Source organism: Falco naumanni, chromosome 14 (genome assembly GCF_017639655.2).
Source record: "Falco naumanni isolate bFalNau1 chromosome 14, bFalNau1.pat, whole genome shotgun sequence".
NCBI classification, from domain to species: Eukaryota; Metazoa; Chordata; class Aves; order Falconiformes; family Falconidae; genus Falco; species Falco naumanni.
In genome coordinates this window covers 15,201,099-15,228,082 of record NC_054067.1, presented here as the reverse complement: position 1 = coordinate 15,228,082, position 26,984 = coordinate 15,201,099, and the positions used below count along the sequence as shown (strand labels likewise).

Genomic DNA, 26,984 nt, shown 5'->3' with positions numbered 1-26,984 from the left:
ATGGGTTTTCCTTGTCAGCCCTTGGCATCACGCCTCTTGCAGCTTCCCAGCTCTGGCAGGAGCAAGGAATGGACACAGGGACCACTCGGGCCTCGGGGGTGCTCCTGAGAAGGGTGGGGATGGTGGGTTCCTGGCGGAGCATCCATCCTCTGCGGTGGGAGTCGGGTTGCCTCTCCTGCCAGTGATGGTGCATCACAAACAGCCCCAGTCCTGTGGTCTGTTGAGCGCTGGTGGCTGTGAATCCCGTAACATTTGGGGGTTTTCAACTATTTCTAGGAATTAATAAATCGCAGTCGATAGCTGTGGGACAGGGGAGGTGGGGGAGCATCCTCTTGCTGATGTACAGCCTACCTGTTGCTCCTGGTCCACGCAGTGGCACTGCCAGGTGGGCACCAGGGACACCACCACAGCACCTGAGCCCTTCTGGCACGGGAGGTGCAGGAGGCACGTGTGTGGGTAGGAGCAGCTTTTAAAAGCCTCTGCCCACCAACGGGTGGAAGTCACAATATTCAGATGCACGGCAAATCCCTTTCAAATCGGACATGGGTGTTCTTTCTTTCGCTTGCATCTGTAAAACAGTTCGTTCCCGCTTTCTGCAAGTCAAGCCCTTAATCACCGTATAAAATACTGCTTTCCCTCAGGAAAATGCCGATAGCTTGGTTTGCAGGGAAATTGGTCAGTATAGTGATTAATTCTGTAATTCTGTACTTTTATTTTTACATCGGGCCGGGGGGGTTGAGAAAGTTTTCTGTTGTCAGCATTTCTAGGTGGAGTGTTAGAGTTAAAAATCAGGTTTATTCCTTTTTAGACTTTTCTGTTGTGATTACTTTGATTTTACTCAGCTAGAAAAAAGAGATTTCCACCTCATTCAAAACGGGAGACTCTGGCTAAAACTGCTTTCAGGCTACAGTCCCCTGCCAGGATCAAAACAACTTGACATAAACAGGAGAGTAAAAGCACCGCAGAGTTTCCAGAGCAGCGGGCAAGAATAAAATTGAGGCTAAATCAAGCTAATAGGAAAAACGATCCCAGGGGAGCCAGGAAAGTGTCCCCGTGGAAGCGGCTGTGCTGTGGGCAAGTGGCACCAGCCGTGGGAGTGGTCCCTGCGCGGCTGGGGGTGAGGGATGCGGGGAGCTGGGAGGGGGATGTGGGGAGCCGGGGGTGAAGGATGTGGGGAGCTGGGAGGGGGATGTGGGGAGCCGGGGGTGAAGGATGCGGGGAGCTGGGAGGGGGATGTGGGGAGCCGGGGGTGAGGGATGCGGGGAGCTGGGAGGGGGCTGTGGGGAGCCGGGGGTGAGGGATGCGGGGAGCTGGGAGGGGGATGTGGGGAGCCGGGGGTGAAGGATGCGGGGAGCTGGGAGGGGGCTGTGGGGAGCCGGGGGTGAAGGATGCGGGGAACTGGGCGGGGGGATGTGGGGAGCGGGGGGTGAGGGGTGCGGGGATTGAAGGCTGTGGGCACAGCATGGGGCTGGGCACCTGCCCCGGCAGTACCGCGGTGCCCAACGGGCAGCCTCAGCTCCCCTCCACTGCTCCAGGTACCTTGTGAGCGCGTCTGCTCTGCTCCAGATATTTCAGGATATTGCCAGTTATTAATACAGAAAGCCCAGGGGGTAGGCATCCAGCTGCGCTTTTCTGTCTGAGAAGCTGGGGAAGCTCCTCTCGTTTCTTTTTCCTTAAACATAAAAGCTTGCCTTCGACGTGTTTGCAGGTTGGCTTCACTACTGCGTTTGAGCACAAACCAACTGAAAAAACCCCAACACGTGCCCTTGCGGAGCATCCCTGGTCCGACTGCGGTCACCCGGGGAGCCCTGGCGCGCCATGCATTGCTCTGTGCAGCACGTGCAGAGCAGCATGGGCAAGCTTTTCTGTTCGTGTAGGATAAAGCAAGTTGTATTTTTGCTGTTTAAATGTGAAGTCTGCTGCATCAGGAATGTACGTGACCCACTGTGGAGGAAAAGTCTTTGAACCTCCCCAGTAGTTTTTGGTGTGATTTTTACGAACGGGCTGGCAGGCGGCAGCTCCCGCTGGAAGGTAAATACGTGCAGCACAGCATCGCACCATTGCATGGCTGCAGGGTTTAGTAGGGAGACACTAGACAAACTTATCAATCGCACATTTCTACACCAATCTTTTCTTTTTTTTTTTTTTTTAATTTCACCCAGACCGAAACCCTCCCACACACTGAGACAGAGGTTGTGTTACTCTGCTCACAGTACCAGGTACCTGCATTAGAGAGCTGGTGGTGCGGGAGCCAAATGAGGTGTTGCAGATTCCTGTAAACACTAAAAAAGCAACCCCAAACGCCACCTTATCTACCTTCAGTGCTTTCCTGCTCACCTCCTTTGATGCAAAAGGAATTTTTGGCAAAGGTTAGCAGCTCATTGTGGTATCCAGCATTATCTTGCTTTCCTTGCACTTCTTGCCCACCCACCTCATCTGCTTTTCCTCAGCTCACATCCAGTGTGCGCTGAGCCAGGGCTGACTGTTGTAGGTGCTTGTGCAGTGCCTTGCACAACAGCAGCTCCCAGTGCTAGCTGTTAATAAGTTCAGGTCTTGCTTTTGGTGCTGGGGAGAAGAAACACTTTCTATGCCCCGCTCTCTCTTTGCACATGTAATTCTGGCTAAATAAGGTGACAAAGCGTGTACCCGCTTACGCTGCCAGCTTCAGGGGGAAGCGACCAATATTGCCAATGCAAAGTTGCACAAGACAAAATCTCTGGGGTTAATTAAACGTGGCAGGTGGCAGCCACATGGCAAAGGAGAAGCGAGGTCACCTGCTCCACCAGTAAGGGCTTGCTAAAGCAAGACTGTGATGACCAGAGTAAACAATAGCTCTGGCACCCCAATGAATCAGTGGTTCTTGGCAACAAACTCACCACATGGAAGAAAAATACAAGTTCAAGTCTTTGCAACTCTGAAGCAAAGTGTTAGACATTACTCTCAGCAACTTCTCACGTAAAGGCGTTCCTGTGTGCTGTTCAAGTAACGGACTACTGAAGGTTACTCAGAGTACAATTCAAGTAGAGCACATATTCATTTATAAACTGTCCAGGGTGAGGGTTCATGCCATATGCTCTGTAAGAGAAAACACTCATACTGAAAAGAAATGATGTGAGTGTGCAGGACCGCTAGGCAGGGTCCGATGGCAGGGAGGGGACTGGGGGTGGGTGGGAGATGCAGCTAGACAAGACCAGGGGGGGCATCTGGTTATCCTTTACTGGCAAGCACAAACAAGATGGTTTTCTCATTGCAAGTAAGGAGTTTTCACTGCAAAGGATATTTCTACCTCATATTTTTGTATTCTGTGATTGCTATTGCGTGCTTTGCATTTTGTGAGTGGAAGGGAAAAAATGAGTGAGAAAGGGAATTGAGAAGAAAAGGTCTGATAATGGCACCGCAATGCACATTTGAGGGCACACCCCCACGCCCTCCTCCCCCCTGCCTCAGGGCTGGCTCTATCACATCCCAGCTTCTCAGGTGGGGAACAGGCAAGCGAAGCATCGGCACGGCCACCCCGGTGCTCCCCGGGCCCCACTGGTGACCCAGCAGAAAGCGCAGGAAAGGCGGCGCGCTCCATCAATACCCAGAAAGCCTGTTCCCAGGGAAAAGGATTTTATCCCTCTCTGACCCGAGGGACAGCTGACCAGCACCCGGTGCCCATGGCAAGCGCTGCCCCAGCTGCTCCATGCTCCTGGCCGCGCATCGTGGCAGGCGCCTTTCCCGGCGGATGCTGGGGCTGGAGGAGCAAACCCAGCTCCACGCCAGCATCCGCAGCATATGGGGCACTGGCATACTCTCCCGTGCAAAATCCACGGAGAGATGCGGTGCTTTCAGCTGCAAGGTTGGAACAGGTGAAATAAATCGGGCTATTTTGCTGCTGAGTGTAGCAAACTGTTGTGGGAGAACAGAGCTGTGGCCAAATCTCTTCCAAAAGCAATCCTGTAGCATTCCCACCGATGCTCCTCAGACTTCAGGATTGTAAACTGGCCACAGAGGAGCTACCTGGCTATTGGAAGCCTACCTAACGAGCTGGGATAGGAGCTGGAAATAGGGAATTCCTTATTTATACACACAGACACTACCTGTTGGGGAATTTTCCTGCCTACATTTGCAAAGGGCAGGGGTGGGGAAGCAGGGTCTGCAGGGGGGCACGGACTGCGTGGGAATCCCCCACCCCTCGTGCCCAGAGCTGCAGCTCACGTGCAGCGTAGGCAGCCTGGAGATATGCCGAAGGTGCACAATGGTCGGTTCCCTTTTTGGTTATAGTGGGGGGAAAACATAAAGCTGCCACCAGCAGTCACTTGTTAGACAAACACCAGGCTCTTACTGGAACAGGTTAATCTACCTGCGCCTTGATGTACTCACCGTGTCAGGCCTGCCTCTCCTACCCGGTTCCGCGAGGATTTCCATCTTCTGAGATGTTTCAGTTCACCAGCGGGTGCTTTACCGGTGCAGAACAGCCTGGAGCAAAGCCTGTACACAGAAGTATGTTTGCAGCCATCAAACATACACCCCCACACACACCTTGCACCAGCCTTTAACACTTGGCAGTTGCTAGCACCATCCCTTTCTCAGCTTCCCTAGGGATGCAAATCCTCAGTGCCAGGCCTTGGGCTGTGCTGAACCTTTGTGCTTTTCCAGCTTTACCCTCTTCACCACGGTCTGCAGTGACCATGACCTTACCGTGTACTGGCATCTTAACCCAGCTGGGAAGGAATTTCCCCATCGGAACAGTCATCGAACTATACCTGCTTGTGAAATTAAGTCCTTAAACACTACAAAAAGAAAAGAAAAAAAAAAGACCACCGTCATGTCTCATTTGCTTATAAAGGTGCATGCATACAGTTGAGATCTGATCTTGCAAGGTGCAACCTGGGTGGGAATTAAAAGCAGCCAGACACGGCAGACAGTCCTTTAATGAATTGTAACCAGCTCCCTCTAAGTAGCGTCAGATCCTCGCTGCCGGATTAGTGCATGCTTGACAGGATTTTCAGAGCGTAACAGACAATGAAACACAACCAACATTTAATCAGTCAGGATATACAATTACAAGGCAACTTAAAGATCCTCCTTTTGCCTCAGTTTTCAAAACCGGGATCCACACACCACACACCACCCCCCCCCCCCCCCCCAAGTAAGCGGCCAGCTCAGGTCACAGAGAGACTTCCCACCACATCTCCCAGCTCGCTCTGGAGCACTTTAGATTCTGATCAGCGCGAATTTAAAACACGAAGAATAAACACTCCAACCCAGAGCTACATATTTGCGGCACCAGCCAGGCAGCGCCAGTGGCATGCGGCAGGCGAGAATTATCACAATGTACAGAAATGCCAGATGTCACAGGGTGAGACAGTATAGCAAAGCCTATAAATATTCAAAATTATTTTTCCAGCATACATTTGTGATTCATAAAATGTGGAACCATAATGAATTTCAAATGCCACATAAACGTTCAAATACAAGATTTTCTCTGTGCTTTCATAATGCTTTAACAATATACATCTGGGTTGCATAAAGTTGGCATTTAACTTGCAAAGGTGTGACTAAAACCCCAGTCTTTTAACCGAAATTACTGAATTCAAAGTAACAACTGCATTTTCAACTTTTTTCAAGTAAGAATTTATCTTCCTGTAGCGCCAGCACAGGTGCTGTAAAAGGCTGCAATATGTTAGAACTGTTGTCGCCTGTGTGTAACTTTTCCTCCGAACAATTTTCATAGAAAGTAACAAAAGCTTTTGAAGGAGGAGTCCCTCTGGGGCGACACGCTTCACCCGACAAGCGCCTGTGTGAAGGCAGGAGCAGGGGAGTGTCTGTTCCCCAGCGTTCAAAATGTGGAAATCGACTTTTTCCGTGGGACACGGGTGAGGTTTGTTGGGAGGCGGACCTGGGCTCCTGCAGCATCGCTCCTGAGGTCAGTGTAGCTCAGGAGTATCTTCCCCGGCCTCTTCTGTGATTCCACCATGTGCACACCTCCACGCAGTTCCTACCCCTGACCCCACAGACCAGTCATTTCCCCACTCCAGCTGTGTGGAATACAGTATTTGTATATGGAATACATACAAGCTAAAGCACTTGTTATGATGACTCAACCTCTCCTCCCTTTCCCAAATCACAGCATCTGAATAACCATCCTGACCAAGATAAGAAAACATTTCAGGATAGACTAATTTAAGAGTTTAATCCTAAAAGATATCAACTATCACCAATCCTCACTATTTTCATGTGGAAATGGGTACTTTTCAGTGGCCTCTCTAGTGTAATCTCTAGATGCCATGAATTTATTTTAAAACACATTGTGAAGTAGGACCTAGTAAGAAGGTTGAAGAAAACGCTACTTTTTAAGATTAGAACTTAAGTTCAACCAGAACTAATGAAAACTTCAGCAGATGTAGTAATTCTCGAGTGGGTTTATACGTTTCTATGTTGCTTTTGTGTTTCCTCTTCTTAGAGATGCATCATACGTTTTTGCAACAAGTCATCCCAGGGACAGTACAGGTTCTTGGAAAGGCATAAACACAAACAGCATTATAAATACCAACAGTCTTTGTAGTGCATTTAGGTAAAATAAGCTCTTTGGAACATTGTAACATCGCAAAAGTATAGTATAATCACAACCAGTGTTCTGATATTTGTTAATGAGAATTTTGATTTACAAATAGATCTCCTACAAATAGATTGTGGTCATTTGATCTAAATTACAATGGGCGAGTTATTCATATTGTAGGTCTGTGACTAACTACTACAGCTGTAACTGGGCGCACCATGGACGGACAACATGCAGTACTTTGAAAAGCACAGAAACATGGCTCAAACTTCAAAACCACAGAAAAAAAATCTTTCAAAACAGGCTGGTAAAAACTTCATTACGTGTTAAGCACTGAGCAGTGTTAAATCTGAGCGTACAGTGGAAGAATCCACGCGCAGAAGTACAAGAACCCTGTGAGACAAGAGACCACAAAGCACAGCACAAGGACAAGGTGTGAGACTGGCTGCCACGTTTTGAATTAAACTCAACACGAACAGAGGTGTTAATGAAATGAAGCCAAACAATTACTTACAAAACGGTTGTAGGTGGGGATTTTTCCATGTGTATGTCTTTAATAAACATACAGTCTCCACACTTTTTGCCAAAACAGAACAGAGGACAGTGCTTACAGCATTTTCTCTGAAATCAAGTTTGGTTATGGAATACGGAAGTGTTTCAGTATTTTCCCTCAGCACTTTATCATCTCTCTTATAGACAGGATAATGTTAACCAAAAGCTCTACAAAGATAACAAATGTAGAGTCTGCCTTCACTGTTCAGAAACACTTCTGAAAAATATTACTGAGAAGAAAATGTCAAGAGCACTTTAATATACAGAATGAGTGGCATAGATATATGGGGCTTATTTTAAAGAGACAGCCTTTATTTAAAGTACTTTGTTTTGTAGATCTTATAAAGTAAACATTACAATACTTTTTCACAAATATATTAAAATTGTTTAAATTTAAAAGGCAATTCCACTGACTGATGGGAGATTTTTAAAGAAAAAAAAACAACTAACAGAAACAGGCAGCTCAACTAAAACTAGGTTTAAACATTCTGTTTTGTCATTCCATCTCCTTTAAATAAAAATAACAAAAAAAAAGAGAGAGAGAGAGAGATTTTTCACCCAGACTTCCTTTACAGCAATAAGGCAACTCCAGGAGATTTGAATGAGCTCATTGGAGATTACAGATACTGTAACTGGCTGCTCCTCATGCTTTATAACACCCAAAGGTGCAACTATCCATTAATCACAATCACATTTGTGCATTAAAATATAAAACTTAAATTACAGATTTTAAAAATATTACTAATAGACTTCCCTATCATAAAATGTTTGACATTTACAGTACTTGAACTATTTCAGTTCTGGGTTGATGAGGTTTAAGCAATTTACCACTGCAAGAGTTAGACTCTGAAGCTCACAAACAGCACAACCCAACCAGGGGCAGCAATAGTCGGTAGAGTCATAGTGCAAATCAAAATAAGGAGTGCAGAATTGCACTAGTTGTTTACATTTCTAAAATATAAATGAACAAGACGAGCTCTTATATTGTACATGCAATAAATTATAGTAAGCATATGACAATGAGGCTGGGGCATTCTACAATTTTAGCTGGTGTACCAGAGTTGAAGCCTGTGAAAGATAGGACTCAGTAAACAAAACATTTCAAAGCTCTGTTGTCATAGCACTTGAACTATGCTTTTATGCTTTGTACTTCTGCTTCCCTGTCTCGCTGATCACACAGATATGCTGAAACAAAATAAAATAAAAAGATCCTGTTAGAAAGAGACCAGTGTTTTACATCCGTATTCAATAATGTGTTTCTGACAAAAATAAAAGCGTACCATACACATTTCAGTATGAAAATCTTGTGATACTGTTTATGCAGAATAATTTAAGCCTTTTCTTGTCTAAAAATCCCAGCATTGCCTTCTTTCTCCTCCCCACGTCTGCTGGCGAGACCCAGATGAAGAATTAATGACTTAGGATAAAAAGCAACCCCCTCTTAACTTCCAAGGTGTCTCTTCTCTAACTCTTCCATCACTAAGGAAATGCACTTATTTGTTGCAGACATCTGGTAAGGCAAGAGACTTCACACAAGCTTTACGTTATTTCACAGTTGACAGGAGATGTGTAGCCTCCATTCTGCATGCAGCAAAATAAAGTTTCATAAAAGCTCCAAAACACTGTCCTGCTGCTCTAGGGTTTGTTCTCATCGTTGCACCACCAACGGAACAGATTTGCACACGAGGTATGATTTACAGAGGAGGAGGGAGAGTGATGTGAGGAGACTTCCCTTCCTTCCTCCTCCCTAGTTTTAAATGGACAAAAACATACGGGAAAAATTACTTACGTTCAAATCTCTAAAGTATTCATTGTAATCTAGGGCGTATCCCACAACAAATTTGTCTGGCACTTCAAATCCAACAACTGAAAAAGACCATTAAGTCACCAGTATGTTAGAGAAGAACTTCCTAGAGCTCACTAGACTTTTTTTATACAGACAATCTGGAATTTTACAGATATGTGACCATCCTAACTCGTTTTATTTCTTTCACTTGGGCATGCTCAGATTAAGTTCAAGCTATTTTAAAATTTTAACTTACTTTCTTGATTTCATTTATCAACTAAAGCAAAATTAAATGGCTGTATTTATTGGTTCCCACGCAGCAGCATGGTGCTAGCATGCACTCTGCAAGAAATGAATGGAAGCACTTAAATCTACAGACAGGGTATTATTATCAGAATGTAGAATTCCTTGAAAATTTCCTGCAACTTCGCAAATACATACAAAAAGAGCCAATTCCTGGACTTCCTAGATGCTTGACATGCTAGTACAGAAGCCATGGAACTGGTGAGCACAGCACAAGTCACCCCCCGACCCAGCATCACTTAAAAGGCAGCACTCCTGGGAGCTGGACCTGCGCCTCAGGCTGCAGGAAGGGTACCCGAAGGCATCATGAGGAGGCAGGTTCAGTCATCAGCTCCTCAAAGCTATGGATGTGCAAGTCCAACCGGACTTTCTGTGAAGGGCTGGGAAAGTACAGAATAATGTGAACTCAGAACCAGTTATTGCAGGAAAACCCATCCTTTGCCTTTGAGTAACTGCCCAGATGGACTCCATTCGTGCGACTTGCAGGCAATGGCCTGGTATGCAGGAACATGCTACGGTTGCTAGAGCACATCTTAGACGCTGATTCCACGGTATAGAGAATGGTGAAGAGCAAAGAGCGCTCTGTTCTTTATGGAGTCACTTGCAGGTTTCAGTAACAGGTGGGTGGGTGGTTTTTTGTGTTTGGTTGTGGGTTTTTTTCCTCCCAGAAAAGCTGCCTAAGACGAGGACATCAGCTATTCCATAGATTATCTGAACAGCTCTAGCAGGACAGTTCGTGGGTGGTCAGGCAGTATCAGCCCAACCTGTCCACACACACTATAAAATGACCAAAAAATATTACATATATAAAATATAAAATTTCCAAATGGCTTTCTCCCCTCATGCTATAATCAAAGACACCTGAGCACAGGAAATCTGTGCAGTTTTTCCTCTCCCTGGCTATAACGAGGGTCTGTAAGGAAAACAGGGAGATAAACTGTACCACTCAAATAAAAGGCTGTGCGTGCTTTTGGAAAAATTAAAGTGATGTCTAGCATCTACCTGGCCTCACAATACAGGGACAAAATGGAGGCCCAGCCACTACTGCCTTGTTGTCTCTTCCTTCAGAGCTCACGTGTCCTGCACTGAACAGGTTGCCTCTGTGGACAGATGGCAAAACAAGTCATCTGCTGCAAGATGCTCAAAAGGCAGACCATTAGCCCAGCTAAGCCTATAATAAGATCTCGGGAATGAGGAGCATCCTTGACTGAGGGGGAACACCTCAATTAAGCTTTAAGGCATTGAAAAACTTCATTCCAGACTATTGCACAACCTTGAAAAGGAGGAAGAAGAGGATGCGATTCTGCTGCTAAATTCACTCCACTTCCATAGTGAAAGTACATGGCTTAGATTAACAGGAATTCAGCCTCTGGAACAGGGTTAAAACACACAGCCCTTCCCAAGGCAGGAGAAGCCGTCGCTTTGGTCCAACTGCCTGCTGTGGATGCTATTATTTTCTTTATGGTCTTGGGACAGACAGGAGAAGACAAGAAGGGAGTAATTCAGATGCCTAGACACAACCAACTTTGTGCCAATTTAGGCTTCTTATCACTGTAAACTTTTATCAGACCTGCTACCCAGTGCAGTCCTCCAATATTCCTGGGGACATCCAAACAGCAGGAGGTGGCTAGGTTTAGGCACCCAAATCACTCTCAAAAGTGTCAAAGGTGAATCCAGCAGATTCTGCTACCCAAAGCATTTGACTACATGCAGCTGGGAAAATTTGCACATGAAAAGGGTGTAACCTGGACCAAAATATCAAAGTTTGCTTTTCTTATAGTAAAATGTTACAGGAAGTTAAGAAGAAAAAGCATCAGACCAAATCCAGATTAACTCTGTCAAAATACATTCCAAATACTTAAATTCCCTAAGTTAAGAGCAAAATCTAACATTTTTCATTAGTGAAAACTTGTTTGGAACATCCCTGGACTCTGACCAAAGGGTACACAATACACTGACATACTTTTAAAAATTAATAATGTTTGTCAAAATGTTACTTACAGTCAGGCCGATATCCCACACTTCGAGGAGTTCTTTTTACCAACAAACTGTCAAATAAAACCAATGTAAAACTGAAACATGGAAAAGCACTGGGTGCAAATATATGAGATTGTTTCAATGACAGACAAGATGAATTTGGCCTAAGTGTGTGTAACAAAGCATAACTACGCATATTTTAAACTATTATTTTATTTGCAGGTACAGCTCATCATAATGACAAAATCAACACTTCCTAGACCCACGAATAGTTCACAGCCTAAAGGATAATTAACAGGTTATGGCAAGGAAGAGGCTAGGAGATACTGACCTGGATGGTTTTTCATTGTGAAGAGTGACTTAATGGGGTTTTATGTGTGTTAACAACTTCAGGCACAGTTTTGCCTATACGTAAAGTGGCAACAACTTGGGATCTGGACAGACCAACTCTTTTCAAAAGCATCAGTATGAAACAAAAGTTCAGCTGCTTAAATGAAACCTTAATTGTACTTGCCCAACATGCCCTCAACTGTTTCTCACTGGCAGTACTACTTATCCCATAAAGAAAATCTAAGCGGTTCTGATGATCAGGTGATACAAACCAGCTCCACTTTTCCAGAACTAATAGTCAGAGGTGTAAAAAAAATCGTGGAGACACAGAGTTGAGGGTACTGCAGCAGAGAAAAATGCCCTGCTAGTTTAGTTTGATTTGCTCATTTTTCACTTGAGCACTTCTACCTCTTAGAAGTCAACCCCACAGGCCTGATGTGTCTGTCTTTGAGATACAGAGACTTTGGGAGGAAAAGCAAGCGTGGTCAATGGCCAAGTGGAATGACAGAGGTCAGCATAACTCTGTGCATTAAGCACAGATCTTCCCTGCTGGATCACTCCTGAAGGTAGGACTTCTTCATTTCTCAGAGTCACAGTTTCAATTTTAGACAGTCTCTTGAAACTTCTAGTTGTGAGACTTAATCTTTGAAAATTGGTGTAGGATTTGATCAAAGACACCCCAAAGTCATATTAGCATTAACTCACACCTCCCTGCTACAACTGCTTAATTGTCAGAGAGAAAGAAATTAAAAAAACCCAAAAATAATAATAAAAAAGAAGAGATGAGAGTCAAGTGAAATAACTAAGAACATCACCCTGAAGAGTATCTGGAATGATCGTGTTTATCTGCTCAGGTCTTTGGCAGACCCACATTATTGCAACAGGTTCAAACAATAGGAAACTGGACTTTGCTCATACTCTATTGTACCTGTGATATTCACTGCAGTGTTAGGACACTTTTCAGCAAAAAGTATTTAAAAAACACTTAATCTGGCCAGGGAGAAATCCTCAAGAACCTCACCTTCAGCAGGTCACCTCCAGATTATCAGCAAGAAAAGCTGTTCTCATATGTCTAACAACTGCTCTGACATTGTTATGGCAACACAACCGATCAGATATTACATACAGCTCTGCTTTATTTCTAATCCCCAACAATCATTATGCTTTTATTGTAAAATACACCGCCACAGCATAGCAGTGCAAAAGATGTAATTTAAAAAGAAGTAGTTAGAATGCTCATGTTGGTTAATAATATAGTATTATTCTCAACCTTTCTTGTTGCTTGTAATTATAAAATGTTTTGAAACTAATTGATTAAAGATGTAACTAAGTAGAAAAGCCTGGAAGAGCATATGGCTGGGTGACTCTCACAGAATGACCTCTAAAGCTTAGCTGCACTATGCACACTACACAAACAGTAATGCTGGTGTGCAAACCAATTTAATTCTACAATTAAAGAAGGCAGACTAAAAAAAGGTCTCCATTGCACAGGTATATTGCACAGCACTGCGGTACACTGAAATTGTAGATAGCGCAAGCACAAATGAACATGTTTGGATAGATACTACATATATGTGACTGATTGTTTTTATCCCCTTCTCTAGTAAAAGTCTGCATTTATGAACTAAATTTGTGTTGAAAATACGTCTACCAACTTGAAAGGATTTTTTTTTTTTAAAGTCCAAAAGATTTAATTTCTTCTAAATCTAACTTGGACTCCACAAACCTTACCGTAACATGATAAAGTAAGACATGTACCTGGCATGCACAAACTATCCCCTTCTGAAGCACTGAAATGCTTCCAGCAATAAGACTGGAAATAGTGTTTTCGCCAGCCTTAATGAATACATGTTCTCATAAGAAGGAAAAGTGCTTTTCGAGTTTAAACAAATCCTAAACTCCAACAAATCACATCATATAGGACTCCCGCAGAAATGTTTCCTCCTGTTGCTCTTCCATGGAAATGTATTCTACTTTTTTTTTTTTTAACACTGTGTGTCCTTCTTAAGGTGAAATACAGCACAAATAATCATCATTAAAAATATACCTGGCTACTTTCACCATCTTTGGATTGTATTGCTTAAGTAGAGACAGCAACGTTTTCATTGTTTTACCAGTATCAATTATATCCTGAAAATAAAAAACTCATGTAAGAAAGAGTATTAAACATGTCAGAGTAACATTTTCAAGTTTCTACCACAGAAATTGCTCATCCACAATAGCATGAAAATATGCCAAAATACTGTTCGAAATCAAGGACAGGTGAGATGTAACACCATATTGTGCTTATGCAACTGTGCTCCGTAAAGTGATAACACAAATTAACAACAGTTCTCAATTGTTCTGGACAACTATGACTTTGAAAGTTACTGAACTATGACCTTCTTGGCTCCTTTTGTAGATTTTATGGCTTGCTCCTTGTAGCTATTAGACAAACAATGTTTCATTTGAATATGATAAAATTAGTATTAGTCTTCCCATTCAGCTCAGAGGCAGATGCATGCAACAGCAAGAAAACTAACAAGGGAAAACAGGCAGAACAACCCATTACTGCAATTAAAGAAAAAGGAGCGTAATTTACATTACAGTTCCAAGAAACATCCAAAGAAACTGCACTGGGAATATCAGGATGCAGTTCTAAAGTCTATACTCCAACACAGTAAAATTAATTTTGACACATCATTTTAATCCCATCCACTGCACATATAAGCAGAAAAAAAGAAGAATATATGGCTTACAACTGAAGTAACAGAAATGGACTCCTCAATCGCACTGCAATAATCACACAGCCTTTAGAGGGACAGTCCTTACCCTAGTCTGAAATCAAATCTATTTGAAGTGAAGGAGGTAACACAGAAGCAGCAATGTCCTGTTTTCAGCTTATTTTCCCATGACTCCCAATTAAAATAAAAATCAAACAAAAAAACTCAACAGAGCACCCGTCAGCAATACCACCTTTAACAATTAATGCTTTTAATCATGGTTGTAAACTCAAGGAAAGTTAAAGACATACAGATATCCAGAGAAAAATAAAAGTTGGTGAATAAACAGAAGTAGCTACTTCCACGCTCTAAAATAAAAACAGAACCTATTACTGATTTTGTATTGTGTGATTATCTGTTTATTGGAGGCGAATCTCCATTTTGTACAGATCTTTTTGCACATTAAAGGGATGCAGTATAGAAAAGCCTGGTGCTCTGGTGCACAAGATACTAAGCCTACAATAAATGTGCATTTTTATTGTTTGACAGTTAAAACACACCAAACACAGGTGATTGGTAAAAGGATTCATGTTTGACAGTGTATAAGACAAATCACTGGAAGATGATTCACCGAACAAATGAGAAACTAACCTAGTTAGCTGTCTGGGACATTAAAGACATACATTCATCTGAAATGGAGCAGATACATAATTAAACACATCTGCCTATCTGAAGCAAAATATACTTCAAAGGACACCACTGGTCACACAGATGACTGCTGTATACATACTATTTTGGTAGGAGTTTTGGAACTGAATGTGCTTCCTGTGGAATAATATAACCTTCTCAAATCAAAAAAAATATCCAAAACCTACCATACATAAAAAACACATTTTATGAGGGGAAACATCCTTCCCTTCAGCTGCTGAATCAGTTGCCCTGGCTGGTTTTTTTACTTATAAACAAGCCACTTCCATTATTTGGAGCCTTAAGACATTATTAGATTGCACGTCTATTCTTCCTGTCTGCTGCTGCTACTTCCCCATCCTGAAATTGGCAATCTTACTCAAGAACATCCATTGTTAAAGCGATACTCATGTACTCGCGGAACATAAGCAACACTGTCCACCGAGAAAGCGGTATGAAACTTTCAAGAATTAACCAACAGTACCTACTAGGAAATCAAACTGAGGTATATCGTACCTGGTATCATGCAAAGAACTATGACAAGACAGAGGAATGGGAATTTAGCAGTTGTTAAAACATTCATTAAGAATTAGCGTATTCTATGTCACTATTCTTTAAAGAAAATTACACGCGGGGACACTGGGCTTAGATCTGTTTTTCATATATTTTAGGATATTCCTACTAAGAACCTCTTTCTACCCCTGCAGTTTAATTTTCTACCTTGCTGTTATAAACCCAAAACAATAATATGCTTAATACCACTTTGTTCAGGCTACTTAAAAAAAAAAAGTCATTTTAGAATTGACAGAATTCCAGCAAACTGAAAGCAAATGCAAACAATTTTATATGGATATTTTCCTTGTTAAATTTAGCAGCTGAATGCAATTTGAGAATTTAAACCACAGATTATTTCTAAATCAGAGCCCACTTGTAAAATTCAAGCCTGAAATCAGAAGCTGGAAGCCTTGAAACCAGAAACTGTAGGTTTTCTGGCTTAAGAACAACTTCTATTAGAACTCTTACCAGTCAAACATTAGAACTTCAAGGTGAAACATAATACTTACTTCTACAATCAAAACGTTCTGGTGGGAAGAAAAGAAGAAAAAGAAAAATCTCCATTAATATCTAGACAATATGCCATTTCTTATATATGTTAATCTCTATAATTTACTAATTTTTGTTGCAGTTAAGTATTTGTACCATTTATGGTACATGTAAACATACCATGTAACAGTGAATTCTAGTAAACATTTCTGAAGCTCTAATTACAATTAGGTGGCAATGAGATTCTCCTCAACTGCTCATGCTGTGTACAAAGGGGTCTTTATTTGGACTTTGAGAATCCTAGATGGATGCAAAACAGAGGTAAACAGTCTACGCAATTTGTATTCTTCTGAAACAAGGAGTATCATACTATAGAGACACAAAATTGTGTCATACCTACATCCTTCATATTGAACTGAGACATATGTGCCTTAAAGATCACATATTTGTAAGGAGAAGGGGAAAGTAACATGTTCTGACAGAGCAGGAGGCATTGATGCTTTAGTCCTGGAAATCAAGCTCAATGATCTCCACAGAGTCACTGGAGAAAAGCAGATTCCCAATTCACATTCTGCATTTCCTTCTCATTGCTGCCTGGAACAGCAACCTCCGTTCCTAACCTGGGCTGCACATCAGATGTCTCGGCAGTACGAAATCCCTTTACTACTTCAGCAAAACAATACAGCCAATAAATAACGCTGCTGTCTTTTAAAGGTAGTCTGTAGATGACAACCCACACAAGATTATTCTTCTCAGGCACTGAAGAAAAAAAATTCTCCTAAATCTTTGCTGATACTGAAGACAGTGAAGACGATTTTAAGCTCAGACTAAACTGATGGCTTTGGTGGGGCTTCTCCACAATCCTAGTATACAGTGCTGAATACTTAAATGAAACTCTTCTGTGTTTGTTCTTTTTTAACTTCATAAGCTTCACACACTAAAAGAGTAGCCTTAAAACCATGCAGGTATGTGGGTTCTTTAGTGGTTTTAAACATACCAAGAGCCATACCTTTCCAGTCAAGGTTGAGAGGTCATCCCCACCAATGACTTTGATATCTCCAGTTGACTGATCATTCTAAGAAAGAGGAAAGTGAACATTAGCATTACCAGAATTAAAATAGTTTTTTCTTCCAGTAAATATCAAAACTACAAAGTACATAGCCAGTGAATGTTAATGTCTTCAGAAACACAGCACCAACAGCATCTCTTTATTAACTAAGAAATTATAAGTGATCAAATTCAAAGACAGTATTCCTTTAATCTGAAATACTGAGGTTTGACAACAGATCTGCATAAATGCAGGCACCATCTCTCATCTGTGACCATTACATAAACATATGTATCTAAAAAGATGATTTGCTATGCATTCCCTACAGATAGGGAAATAAGACCCCCCCAAAAAAGCACTTTGTTTTCAAAGCTGCATGCTGCTATATAGCTGGTAATCTAAGTTTTAAACTTTAATGTTTGAAGCCTTAATATAAAATAAAATAAATAAAATAGAAAGCCTTACTCTTTGAATAAGAGCAAACAATCATAACAAAGTAATAAGAATAACCAGCAAACAAGGCACAAATTAGTATTTAGAAATATAAACCACAAAAATAGCCAGAAAAGCTTATGTTTGCCTAGTTTACAAAAATATTGGTAACAAACCAAATTACTTCTTACAGTTAATTGAACAGCAACATAGGAACACCATCACTACAGCACAGCATTTTGCTTCAGTAAAACTAAACTTTGATAAAAATGTAATTAACTGCTTATATAAGAAAGTTAAAAACAGTTGCTAGGGGTGTTTCACAGATCTTTGCAGTTTACTTCAAGTCATTCAACTGACTTTAAACCTTGACAGTGTCTCACAGTTCATGTTAGATGTGACATGCTTATTATTGTACTACTTACACATAGCCACATTATCCTACAATTTCATCATTGCAGTCAAAGGTTACTATTGCTTATCAAACTTTATTCTCGTAACTCCTTACCACATATCTTCCTTTTAGAAAAATGGTATTGTTTTGCTGCCGCAGCTTGAAGCCCAAGCGTGCACACAACTCTGCAGACATGCAGCAAAACAGCAGTTCCTTCCCAAACCCCAGAAATTACAGATGCAATACAGAGGGGACCACAGGGGAACAGCAACAGCCACACACAGCTTCCTGTTTTTACAGTCACATGAAGACAGATACTCATGCTATATGAACTGTAGGCAAAACTTAGAAATGTTATCCCAATAGAGGGGAAACAAATTATTGGGAGAGGTACACACCGAGTACACAGGAAGTAAACGCTGGGCTGATACTAAAGAGAAAATGTATTAAAATCCTTTGGACAGTGGTGTTGGCGATCTAGGATAAAGAAGTGCTGACAGCTCTAGGCACATAAAAGCAGATGATAAGACTAACAAATACTTTCCTTTTAAGATTACAATGACGCAACAAAAAAAAAAAAAAGCCAAAACTTATTAGAAAAAGTATCTTTTCAGTTCTACCCCAACTGCTTTAAAGAAAGCATTAGTTCAGCGTAATTTCGGAGTGGTATAACTTGAACTCCCATGTTTCATTACTATACGGAACATTCATTTTTGATAAACAGCCAACTGTTTCAGTGCTTCCGTAACAGTGCAAACAATAACTAAACCAAACAGCATCGATGTCACTGTGTTGAAAAAGTCCAAAACCAAAGATGTCCAAAACGATTGCTGCTTGACCCCATAGATATACACACTGCTGCTGAATGCCTGTGATACTGGCTAGATCAAGCACTAGAATTGATTCATTTAAGCACTGCATTCATAAAGCTAAAGGACATTTCCTGCATTCGCTCTACCTTAAAAACTATCTTAAAGGACAGCTTCTTTAAGCTTCTCCTTGCTTATGTTACAGGATTCTCTCTTTATCTATTCCTACACTAACAGGGATTTCATCCTACTTCCATGGAATAATGTAAAAAAACATCATTCCTTACAAATCAATGATGGAGAAGTTGTTTCAGGTATTTGTTCTGTTAAAATTACATGCATAGATGACAGATTCTTACTCCTCAGTCTATGCGTAAGATCAGGTTCCTGATGATGTTTGGCTAGAAAGCAACACACTATAGTCAAACAAGAGCATCACAAAACTGTAGGTTACTGTAAACCTTTGGATTACACATATTGAAGTGTGATGATCAGCAGCAGAGAAAAAACAACCTAACCTACAGAAACTCTCCTTGTCCTTCTCACCAAAACCCACACAAATTGCTACACTGTTTAACACAAAACATAAATCTTCATTGGCATATAAACCTGCATTCCTATGCAGGTGCTGAGTTGCTGAGCAATTAAAGGATAAAAAAGTTAAAGAATTTCTGACACTGGCTGTAACCAGAATTCCATTGGAAAGAACTTTGTCTAATAATTAAGCAATGTTTTAATGATCTTCAGGAGCATTATTTCCGATTTCAGTACTGGTAAGGCTTGGTAGTTTAACACAGAAGAGTTTTACTGTTTAGATCTGTTTTAACTGCTTCCCCATTCTTGGAAAACAAGAATGCTTTACAAAATCTTAACTCTTGACTCAAGTGACTCCAAGATCACCTTTTCAAAAGGCATTTTAAGTTCCTTCCAGTATTTGCTATAAGGCTTGGTTAACAGAGACCTTTCAGAGTACTGCCGTAACCAGCCTAACCAGACTTTACCATGTACCCCACTGAAAATCCCTATTTTCCCAAGCGACAGTGCACCACATCCATTGCCTTTTGGCTGCCCTTCATGACTACATAAGCAACGTCTGCTCATTTCCAAGTTTCAATGCAGGAGACTGGTGAAAAGCCATTCTTCTTGTAGCACAAGCAAAATAAACTGTTTGTCAAGAATATTGAGACCTGGGTCTGTTCACAAACACTATCTTTTCATTTCTTACCAGCTTGCCAGATCATTAAAATTCATCTGTAAGGACTCGGAAAGCTGGAGTTCCAAACAAAGTTTAATCGCAGCTTGATCATGTCAGTATTCTTCGAGAATTATTTTTGGGTGCAGAACACTATGAACTTCGCATTGCAACACAAAAAAACCCACATCCAACCATACGCTTGTAAATATTAAATGATTGGTTTGAAACAAGAATAGAATCTCAATTACATCAATTTCAGATCCATTACACAAGTTCAGCTGCTTTGTTTATGGGACCAGGGTATTTTTAACATCTTTTATCCAGTCTGTAAAGGCAGGCAGCATGATCTAGTAATTGCATCCAAAGACGGTGATAAGAGGGCTAGCTCCACTTTCAACTGTCCGTTACAGTTTGTGATGGGTTTCACATCACTAAAAGCAGATCTTTCCACCTAGTAAAGCACGGATAAAAACCACAGAGCAGATTTAGCATTCTGACAACTATTAGTGATGGAAGACCTAGTCAATCTGTTACATACATGTTCATGTTAGGACAATCTTATCCAGTCTATCAAGTTAAGGAATCTGAAGGACATAAATCTGGATATTAGTAAACCCCTAAGAGAGTCCACAGAAATGGAATGCTCATAAACACTGTAGTGGAGGCATCAGGTAACAGGAGCTCCTCACTCATCTAGAACAAGAAAACATTCTTTTATAGAATTGGCTGACAAAACCAAAAACCCCAAAGTCAAGACCTCAAGGAAAACATTCTGCTTAGACAGTTTTCTGTCTAAATTTCTGCACTTTTCATCTACTCTTCTTTTACTACAAAACCAGGTGTTTAATTTCCATAAAAACTATTTTCCTGTTCACCCTCCTAATAACATCAAGGCATTGTAGTTCTGGGGAGTAATAAACAAAAGCAGCTGTAGTAAAGAAATGAACCAAAGCATGCCTAACACACCAGTGAAGAAAACATGCATACAAGAAGGCAGCCTTGCATTTTAACAGTTTTTTTCAAGTGTTTCAAACCATTTTTCCAATAGCTTTTTCCAAGTCACTCAGAAGGTGGAGAGAGTAAAAAGGTGTAGTCTTTATATTGCTTTTTGAAACAAGCCAAGTACGTTATTGGAAGTGTTCCTTGAAGAAAGCAGCAGATAGACAATTTCCTCACCAAAAAAAAGGTGGGAGTCATCATTTTCTATTTTTAACATATTATACTCTAATAGAGGCATTCAGCTTTCTGTTGTGGCTTTTACAGGCAGAATATGGGCATGTGGTGGCTTAGTGGTTAAGTAGAAACATGGCAGGAGCCTGAATCTTTTGGGGAGAGCAGAAGGAAAGGGTGTCAAACAGCCCTCACCCACTGATTTAAATACAGTGCACAAGCACAGGGAGTCCCTTGTGAGATACAACCAAAGGCTGGCATGAACCTTTCCATCCAGCCTTGCCCTCTCGTTAAAGAGCATGGCTAATGCCTTGCATTCAGCAAATGTGAATGTGGTCTCCAGGTAACCCCTGGACAGCCAGCCACGCATATGCCTCGGGCAGGCAGGGCTGCTCGTCTTGCAAATGGACTTGACCAAAGCCCTGTGCAGTTCTGGGCTTGGCCATGAAATATTAACGGATCACTCAACAGCGATCGTGAATTTATGAAGTTCTTTGATTCTTTGACAGTCCAAACTATGTCTGCAAATAACTCCATCTCTAGTTTCACAGCTTAATGAAATTAAGGGCGAGGATGAGTTTCCAATTTAGTAATCTCTGGTTTTTTCTACTGGAACAGGCACTCGTCTACAACTACTAGATGCAGCCTATACTGCTGGCTTGAATGTAAAGATGCTGAGAAAGAACTAACAACATAACCTTACAAAATAATTTATTCAAACACTCTAAACTGAAACCAAAAGATGTAATTATTTCCATGCTACAGATGGTCTTATCGAACAAATCATAAATACCACCCTGAAAACACGAGACTAGGCTGTCAGTAAATCAGGAAGCATACAGGACTAACACACATCTGCTTCTTCCTTTGACCCGCACAACATAACCTCATGTTTCCTTCTATAAAACTTACATGTTGCCTCATGTTACAGAATGTTCAATTTCCCTATAAAGTTAAATCCTTGTGTTCAGAATGAAAATAAATTATTTTCCAAAAACGTAAACCCAAGGCAACCTAAGCTCAGGCTTGAAAAGGTAGTGCCACATTCAACAGCCACTAATCACAAATGTAGGTTTATGAATCTAGTATTTCTTCAAGGCCAAATACAACTAGTTTTGTTCATAGTTTGGTTAAGCCAAACAAAAGATAAGCTAATTTTTGCAGCTTTCAAGTCTTCCTGTCCAATGAATGATGTCTAAGCCACATAAAAATTCGTAAAATTGAAGTTTTATAACCACAGTTGTAGGAGTATCCTCAGTATTATTCTAGAGCCACAGCTTTAGAGTTGTAGTAGTGGGCAGAGAGGAAATTGTTTAACAAGTAAAGGACATGGAAAGGGTCTCTCTGCTCTGCACAAGGATTTTACTGTTCAGTGGAGATATCAAGGTCTAAAGAAAACAGGTTATATAATATAGAGAAAAGTAAATTAACTTGTGACTCTTAATTCCCTTAACTATTTGTTTAATATTAGTACATTCTGACAGTAACAATATTAAACCACCTCTGTTAATAATTCAAAGTTAGTAAAATTTATTAAAAAATTGCAGGGTACTGCAGAGATACTTACACAATAACTCTTCAACCTAATGAAGTCGACAGTCATGGGGATTGATTTGTCACTGTTTCTGTTCAGTGCTTTGATGTAGTCTAATAAATCAGCAAAAAATTTATAGCCACCCTTGAGTACACAGAGTGCTACAATGTGGTGTCCTCCCATGCCCTTCATAATTTCACGTGCCAGTCTCTCCGTCCTGTACAAAACCAAGAAAGAGTTAGCTGTCATATCACATTTCACTTGCTTACTATAGCAGCAGCATTCTATACTGCTAACAGTAGCAAACACATGCATCAAACTTGGAAACACACTTTGCTCAGAAATATTTGCCTACTACTTGTCGCTTTTACACATTATTGGTCAACAAAGTTTTGCTTTTCAAGGTTAATCTAACAGGAGCACTGCCAAACGCCTTTGTTTTCATACATCACGCTCAGCCAAAGCAAATCTGAACACTCTGAAGCTGTTTCACTGCCAGATACACGACATGAAGGTGCGTTTTCTCCTTTGAAAAGACAGGCTCAGCTTCCATGCACAGAGCGATGTAAGCTAACGCAACCAAAAACGCAGTAGCCCTTACTGAGGAGCAAAAAAAAAAAAAAAATCTCAAATTGTAAACTGAAGAGTTTATGTTTAAACTAGCCAAGCTAGAATGCCAGAAATTTGTCCTAACTGCAAAATACAATACCAACAAAGAAGAGCAACAGAACACTGTGCCTTTTTTCTGCAATCATTGTTTCTAAATTTATCTTGCAATTCATTTTAGAAAGCATGGTATGTATTTATTGTGTGCCAGCTGACAGCAGGTTTCTCAGAGAAAGCCTACTATTACAAACTTTACGTCAATTACTTAACGACATGTGCTTTGTCCAATTTTTTTCCTCTATATGGACCTTCAGTGCAAAGTTTTTACAATATTAAAAAAACCCCACATTTTATATGAATGTTTATTATATCTAATCAAACAGGACCACACAAAATCCAGATGCATTCCTATTCACAAGATCTCCAGGAAGTTCCACCCAGCACCACTCTTAAATGGTTGTGCATCTCCAACAACCAAATTTGTTGTTCATTCTCTTAAAGGGAATTAGCAACTTTCAAACACAAAGTAAACCAAAAATGCCTCATAGACTTATGCACCCATTTCTGACCAAATGAGATAAAACTTCCACAGCACATCACAGATTTCAGCAACCACAGAAGTGACAGATTGGTATTTGCAGAAGATAATGTCTTTCCCAGAAGGTAAGAGAAAGTTGGATATGACTTCTCTACCATACGAACATGAGAAAAGCTATGATGATGTGATTAATAATTTACTTGTATTAATACTCTAAGGACATTCAAGAGACTACAATTGTTTTCAGACTGAACTGGCACAACAAGTAACATCTTCTCATTAGGTTTTAAGAAGGTAAAACATCAAAGAAACTCTGGAAAGAAAGTCATAGATGGCTACATACCATAAAGTTTCACTCAAAAATCATGACAAATTTCCAAACAATAGCGTAACTGCAAATGTAAAAACTCTTAGAAGCCAAACGAGAAAGAGTTAATTAGCACTTTTACTCCTTAGCCTCTGATTAAATGTAATCTATTTAGACAATCACCAGGTGGCAAAACTATCACTGGAAGATTGTTTATTCCAGCGTCATGGAATCAGCTGGAGCAGTGTACTGTCTGAAGTCAAACAAACCTGTCCATGATGAGCCCATGAGGAATATAGACTTTTTCCAAATCATCTGCATAATGTTTAGGTATGCAGAACAAGTCCAGGTCGTAACCTTGTTCATCATCGCCAATCTGAAAAGGAAACAAGGTGAGATTTCTACAAAGCCTTATAGAAAGTCTGTGGTGAGAAACTGCACGTCCTTTGCTTTATTCAGTAAATTATCAAACCCATTATGCTCATCAGGATCACCTTATTTTCCCTCCATATATATAAAAACATTACTCACGCTGAACACAGCATAAAATGTAATTTGACAGAACCTACAGTTCTCAAGACTTGCTTGATATACCACGAGCTGCTCTTGCAATACAATGTGGAGAAGAAATTAAGTCCTAACAACATTCTCCTACATCAGAGAGCAGGAAAACGAAGCTACGACACATCAGTGTATCTCTATATTCCATTAAAAAAATAATTAAGGTGCTTTTTAACACCTTTGATTTTCCTACTGTAATGCAAAACCTGCATCTGCAATTAAGCAAGCGGAGTTTTGACACAGACATCTTCCAAATCTCCACAACACCAAATCACAACAAAACACACGAGCCAGCGTTCAGGACAAGACAAGACAGCTACACGAGCGCGACAAGTTAGGCTGCTGTGAAGCCAGGCTTCTCAGCACCCTCTGCAAACCGTGGGTGTTCAAGATCCCTCAGAATATGAAAACGAAAGCCCTAATTCAGCAACCTGTTCCACACGGGCAAACTCCCTGTATGAAACAGCCTGTAATATCAGCAAGGGTATGTTAATTAGGACAAGGGATTAACATACGTTTATAATTACACCAAACATTGCTGAGGTTCAGGGCATATTGTCACAACAGCATCAAGGACAACCTTCCCCTGAACCTTAACCCTGCTGCAGCTTGAAAATGACAATCTGCGTTTTGTAATTACTTCAACCCCCGGTTATGCAGCTGAAGGCTATTACATGCAAAATGAAATTAAGACATTCGGAGGGAAAACCGAAGCTTGCTACTGACAGTTCACCAGGGCGGGCATTTTAAGCGCCCATTCTGACTACCGCTGCCCTTGCAGGGCACAAGCTCATGTCGGTGCCCAAGGAAGCACTTACTTGGCCTGTGCTCAGCCAACAGTTTACACGGGGTGTCTTTTTTTGGTGTGCAAACCCTAATGAGTATTTCCCGTGGGAATTTCATGAGTATTTCACCCTCCCATCCACAACAGCCCCTCAGAGGGTCCCACGCGGGCTGGTGTTTGAAGGAATAAGACACGTCCCTTCCCAAAACACACGGTATTTTCCTGTGGTTCAGACCCATCCCTGTACCTAGCGTGTCTCTTGAACCTTCCTTTCCGTATCTGGTAGGGAACTCCTACAGATTTTATCAGGTTTTTTTACTGACTGCAAGGATTTACAGGCACAACCCCGCGGCCGGCGCAGCCCTCAGCCGTGAGACACCACATGCCTCGCGTGAGCACCCGGCGCTAGCTTTGAAGGGGGGAAGGGGGGGGGAATGAAGTCTGTAAGAGCCTTAGCAGATACGGCGATGATGCAAAAATACGCCCCGACTGCTCTTCCTCCACAAACGCCTGCTAACCGCACGCTTCGGCGGCTGGGGCTGCCCGGGAGCCGGTGCCTCCCCAGCTCGCCGCGGAGAGCAACAGGAATAGGAAGTTGAGCGGCGCGGGGCTGCGAGCGGTGGGAAGTTGTTTCACCTTCATCCCTGAGGCGGCAGCCCCGCCGCTCCCCGCCTTCAACCGCCCCAGCCTCCCGCCGTGGCCGCCGGCCCAGCCCCGCAATGCCCGGCGGCCGAGGGCGCGCAGCCGCCCCGCCGGCGCCCGGGGAAGGGAGAGCGGCGCGGCCGGGGCCGGGGGCGGCGCGGCGGGGAGCCCCGGGCCCGGCGCCGGGAGGCCGGGGCTCCCCTCAAGGTGACTCCGCGGGGCGGCGGCTCCCGCCGCCGAGGGACGCGCCCCGCCGCCCGCCCCGCTCCCTCACGGATCACCGGATTTGGGGCGGGGGGCAGCGGGAGGGACCCCCTTCCCCTCAGCAAAGCGGGAGACACCCCCTCGGGCAGCCCCCGGCCCGGCGGCGGCGGGCAGGCTTCCCCGCGGGGGGAGGCCGCGGCGGCGCCGGGGGCCGCACTCACCACGATGCAGGGGCTGGGGGTCGCCATGGAGCGGGGCGGCCCGCCGGCGGCGGCTGCGGGCGGCGAGGAGGAGCGGCGGCGGCGGCGGGCGGCGAGCAGCGAGGAGGCGCCGCGCCCCGCAGCGGCCCCGGCGCCGCCTCCGCGCTCCCCGCCCTCAACATGGCCGCGCCGGGGCCGCCGCCCTCTCCGGCAGCTCGCGGCCTGCAGCGGCCCCGGCCCGGCGCGGCGGCGGGGGAGCGCGGCCCGGGCGGCCCCGCCAGCAGCCGCCCCCCCGGAGGCGCGGAGAGCCGCCCGCAGCCCCGCGGCGCCGCTGCCCCTCCGTGCGGGGCGGGTCCCCTCTCCTGGCCGGGCCGCCCCTCGCCGCGGCTGTCCCCAGCCCCGCAGCGGGGCAGGTGCCCCCGGGCTGCCCCCCTTCCCCGTTACCCAGACCCTCCCCGACACCATGTGGGGATGCCCCGTGTCCCCTCGTGTCTCCTTGGGAAGATCGCTCCTACCCCCGGGGGGGGACAGGGTGTGTGGCTGCTGGCATTCCAAAACCAGGGCTGGGATGCTCTTCCCTCGGGCGTTCGTCTCCTTGGAGGGGCTCCGCAGACAGACCCCCATGCACAGACGGA

The 26,984-nt window shown here is 43.0% G+C and overlaps 1 protein-coding gene across 1 annotated transcript; it reads right to left on the bottom strand.

Annotated features, from left to right (window-relative positions):
- Positions 1–5,008: 5,008 nt before the first annotated feature.
- On the bottom strand, positions 5,009–26,448 carry HPRT1 (hypoxanthine phosphoribosyltransferase 1). Its single transcript, XM_040614521.1, has 9 exons — positions 26,371–26,448; positions 24,228–24,334; positions 22,541–22,724; positions 16,935–17,000; positions 15,946–15,963; positions 13,540–13,622; positions 11,187–11,233; positions 8,886–8,962; positions 5,009–8,281 (listed from the first exon to the last, which is right to left on the bottom strand). The coding sequence occupies exons 1-9, from the start codon at positions 26,395–26,397 to the stop codon at positions 8,234–8,236; spliced, it is 657 nt and encodes a 218-aa protein (XP_040470455.1). The 5' UTR covers positions 26,398–26,448; the 3' UTR covers positions 5,009–8,233.
- Positions 26,449–26,984: the final 536 nt, after the last annotated feature.

Bases quoted from the DNA above. Each gene is read 5' to 3' on its own strand.
- HPRT1 (XM_040614521.1), bottom strand. From the start codon at position 26,397: ATGGCGACCCCCAGCCCCTGCATCGTG. The intron at 24,335-26,370 runs GTGAGTGCGGCC...TTTCCTTTTCAG, and splicing joins CCCCCAGCCCCTGCATCGTG to ATTGGCGATGATGAACAAGG. The intron at 22,725-24,227 runs GTTTGTTTGACT...GGTTTTGTACAG, and splicing joins CATGGGCTCATCATGGACAG to GACGGAGAGACTGGCACGTG.